Here is a 4350-nt window from a genome sequence, read left to right on the forward strand (position 1 = left end):
AAATGCTAGTTGATGTTCACGATGGTCCCCTCAGGGCTTCTTTCGAATGTGGAAATTGTGAAAGACAAGGGATAGAGGATCCTCTCTACGAAAAACAATAGAGTAAATTACTTTGCTATTCACAAGTCTTTCTCTATTCGCTAAATTTCATTCACATGTGGCTCATGATATCTTCAAGGTTATTCCGAAAAAAAAAAAAAGAAAACCCCTAAAATGAAATAGATGTAGGTTTATCCATTACTGTCGTCCAACATAGGCAAGTCCATCCAAAAGAGACTTTTCAATGTCGCATTAGACATAACCCCGAAAAAAGAAATAAAAAGAAATCCATAGCACCATGCATAAACATCTTCTAGAAACAATTAAAAACAAGCCCTAGGGCCGAGCGGGGTGCAGATCTAGAACCGCAGATCCCAGCCGATCTTCGGACCCAGTCTGGGGAGCTCATCGGCAACGCTCTGCACGTCCTTGTCTCCTCTACCACTCAGGTTGAGGACAATGTTCTCACCCTTCTTCATGGTCTTTGCGAGTTCCATGGCGCCAAAGACAGCGTGCGACGATTCCAGAGCCGGGATGATACCCTCGTGCACAGCAAGGGCACGGAAACCAGTCATGGCCTCGGCATCGGTGGCGGCAATGAACTTGGCACGCTCACTGTCCTTCCAGGAGCTCAGTTCCGGACCGACACCAGGGTAGTCCAGACCAGCAGAGATGGAGTGAGTCTCGGAAATCTGGCCGTGCTCGTCCTGCAAGACGTAGGTGCGGACACCGTGAAGAACACCCTTGCTGCCACCGGAGAGGGTTGCGGAGTGTCTAGCAGTCTCGACACCGTCTCCACCAGCCTCAACACCCAGCAGCTTGACGCTAGGGTCCTTAGAGAACGGGTAGAACATACCAACAGCGTTACTACCACCACCAACACAAGCAACAACGGCGTCGGGCAGCTTGCCAATCTGCTGCTGCAACTGCTGCTTGGTCTCATCACCAATGACCGACTGGAAGGTACGAACAATGGTCGGGAATGGGTGAGGTCCGATGGCAGAACCAATGATGTAGTGAGTGGTGTCCAAGTCGACAACCCACGCACGGAGCGCCTCATTGACCGCGTCACGCAGGGTACGGCTACCAGCATCAACAGCAACGACAGAGGCACCCAAAAGCTTCATCCGGAACACGTTCAGAGCTTGGCGGCGGACATCTTCAGCGCCCATGTAGACCGTGCATGCCATTCCAAACTTGGCGCAGACAGTCGCAGTGGCAACACCGTGCTGACCAGCACCGGTTTCAGCAATAATTCTGGTCTTACCCAGTCTGCGGGCAAGGAGCATCTGACCCAACGCGTTGTTGATCTTGTGGCTACCAGTGTGGTTAAGGTCCTCACGCTTGAGCCAGATGGTGGCACCATCACAAGCCTCAGTAAGACGAGGGGCGATATGGAGGCTGCTGGGTCGGCCCATGTAAGGGTAGTAGGAGCGGTATTCTTCCCAGAACGACGGGTCGTTCAGGGCATCGCTGAAACCCTGCTCCAACTCGGCCATACAGTCCATCAGAGACTCGGGTACGTATTGGCCACCAAACTCACCAAAGCGCGAAGGCTGCTCAGCAGGGTTGCCAGTGCCATTAAGGGCAGCCAACTGATCAGCCAAACCAGGACCGGCAGGAGTGTCAGCGTCAGTGACGACCTCCGTTGGCTGCGAAATAGCCTGAGGCTTCTTCTCTACCTTCTCAAGCACATTGACCACGTTGACCACGGCGCCCGAGGCATCGCGCTCCAGCTTACGGCCAGTGACACTGGAGAGGTACTCCTGTGCATTTTTCGCGGCTTGGCCTGCAGGGGCCTGGCCCAAGATGGAGATAATCTGACTGCCAATAACGACACCCTCCGTGAGGTCCTGCACGGCCAAAAAGTGCTCACGAGTGCTGACACCGAATCCCAATGCAGCAGGCACATTGCCGGACCAATTGTGAACACGAGCCAAAAGTTCGTCGAGATTCGAGCTGAGCTGACCAGTGGCGCCAGTGACACCCATGCGCGACACCACGTAGATGAACGAATCGGCGATGTTACACAACAGTTTCATTCGAGACTCAGAGGTCGAGGGGGCGATGAGCGGGACGTAGGACAGACTTATCAAGTAAGCAAAATGCCAGCCAATCCAACGAGGAGGAAATTGACTCACCCATAGCTGGTACAGATATTCCTGAACCGCACGGCCTCCTCAGGAGGAAGATCAACCATGATAAATCCATTGACACCAGCCTCCTTGCAATCCTTGAGCATACGCTCCTCACCATACCGCATCATTGGGTTGTAGTATCCCATGAGAAGCAAGGGAGTCTGCAGACCCTTGCTGCGCACCGTGCGAACGATATCGAGAACCGTGGTGACAGTCACACCATTTTGCAGGGCCTTGGTGTTGGCTGTCTGAATAGTTGGTCCATCTGCAATGGGATCGGTGAAGGGAACGCCCAGTTCGATGATATCTAATGAATTGGAGACCGCGTTAGCAAATCAAGGCAAAAAAAAAAAAAAAAAAAAAAAATAGTTGCGGGGAGAGGAACGAAAAGATTGACATACCAGCACCGCCACTTTCCAATCCAAGCAGGATATCCACGGTCTCCTCGACGGTAGGATAACCAGCAGTAATGTATGAAACGAGCGCAGCGCGCTTCTCTTCCTTGCACTTGGCAAAGGTCGCCTTGATGTGATCCATGGCGGGGAGAGTGATCAAATGGCGGGGCAGATCTAGGAGAGGAAACCAGAAGCGATTGTCAATTCAAGAAAAAGATACGTTAACGCACTAAATGCGAAGAATAGAAGGAAATTGAGGAAGAAGAGAAGGTGGTGGATGTAGAAAAGAAGGAAAGTTGGTGTGACAGGAAGAGGAGCGAAAGAATGGAGGCTATCAAACCAATGCCTGAGTCACACAGGCCGGTCAGGTGATGTGGCGATAAGATAAGACCGATTGCGGAGGTTCGGGTGACTACAGGTCAGCTCACCAATGAGTCAGCAAATCACGTGACCGTTTCTTTGTTTTGGTGTGTGTGGATAGTTGGTTTGATTGGGTGCCTATCGGCTCAGGCTAGCTATGTCTACTGGGCAGAAAGCGAGGGCGGTCAAGCACGTGACCCGGTGGGTACTAACACCCCCCCTCGCGCGAGCTGGGAGCCCGGAAAAGCTCTAAATACATAGCAAAACGTATACAAAATAAAGCAGATGTACAGGCAATCTGGTGTTCAACAAAAACAGCGAATAGAAAATGGAATAGCAAACGGAATAATGTGAGAATTCGCCTAATTGGTTGGCGTAGCGAGGCGCCAAGGAGTCGAGGGTATCCGTCCTCAAGAGTTAATTCTTTCTTTCTTCTTTACCTCTATTCTCCCTCCAAAGTCTGGTCGCTTTGATGGCGATGGTGATGATGTCGGTCCATATTGATGAGATGAAGGAAGTGTCGATGATCTGGGGTGCTTAGAGGCTTGGTGAGTCCGTCTGCTGGGTTCTCTTTTGAGCGTATGTTCTCTATGCTGACTAGGCCTAGGGCCTGTAGGTCCCGAACGTGATGAAATCGAACGTCGATGTGTTTGGACCTCTTGGTCCCCTCCGTTGAGGATAGGGCGATTGCTCCTTCATTATCCATATAGAGCTCGATGGGCGGAGAGTCGGGTTTGGCAATGCCCATCTCGATGCATACACGGCGAAGCCATACAGCCTCTTTTGATGCTTCGGATCCTTCCATATATTCGGCTTCATTGCTGCTTGTGGCGACGCAGCTTTGGACTTTTGATTTCCATGAGATAGGTGAGCCACCGTACAGAAAGACAAAGCCTCCTACTGATTTTCTTCCTGCATTAGGCCCTCCCCAATTAGAGTCTGCGAAGCCTTTTGGTAGGTGGGATATAGTCGTCTGTGTACGGGGGTAGTAGACGATTCCTTCGTCAATTGTCCCTTTCAGGTAACATATGACATGCATGAGTGCATTCCAACATTTCTTTGTGGGTTTGGCGTTGTAGCGGGCTAACATTCCTGCTGCCTCAGCTATATCAGGGCGAGTCTTTACTGCTGGCCATTGCAGCTTTCCAGTTCCTCGCTGGTACTCATGAATGATCACAGAGTCATCGGGCAGGTCATCTATCACTAGACCGCTCGGTAGAGGTGTGGTTTGGGAGTGGGAGTTCTCTAGTCCAAATGACTGGACGAGATCCTTGATATATTCGCGTTGATTGAGGTGAATACATCCATTCTTGAATTCAACTTCCATGCCAAGATAGTACGTCATATCGCTGACATCTTTTATCTCCCATTCTTTGGCTAGGGCATTCTTTGTCCATTCAATATCATCAGCTCGCTCA

General features: G+C 50.9%; 2 protein-coding genes across 2 annotated transcripts; both read right to left on the minus strand.

Annotated features, from left to right (window-relative positions):
• Positions 1–398: 398 nt before the first annotated feature.
• Positions 399–2714, minus strand: trpB (tryptophan synthase TRP5; the record flags this gene model as incomplete). The annotated part of the gene is made up of 3 exons (XM_022545011.1): positions 399–2127; positions 2181–2484; positions 2579–2714. The coding sequence occupies 3 exons, from the start codon at positions 2712–2714 to the stop codon at positions 399–401; spliced, it is 2169 nt and encodes a 722-aa protein (XP_022397327.1).
• A 658-nt stretch (positions 2715–3372) lies between these two features.
• ASPGLDRAFT_51486 (uncharacterized protein) lies at positions 3373–3861 on the minus strand (the record flags this gene model as incomplete). The annotated part of the gene is made up of 1 exon (XM_022547544.1): positions 3373–3861. A coding segment is annotated over one exon (276 nt), but the record flags the coding sequence as incomplete, so codon positions are not given.
• Between the last annotated feature and the right edge of the window lie 489 nt (positions 3862–4350).

The sequence above is a fragment of the Aspergillus glaucus genome (assembly GCF_001890805.1).
Source record: "Aspergillus glaucus CBS 516.65 unplaced genomic scaffold ASPGLscaffold_23, whole genome shotgun sequence".
NCBI lineage: Eukaryota > Fungi > Ascomycota > Eurotiomycetes > Eurotiales > Aspergillaceae > Aspergillus > Aspergillus glaucus.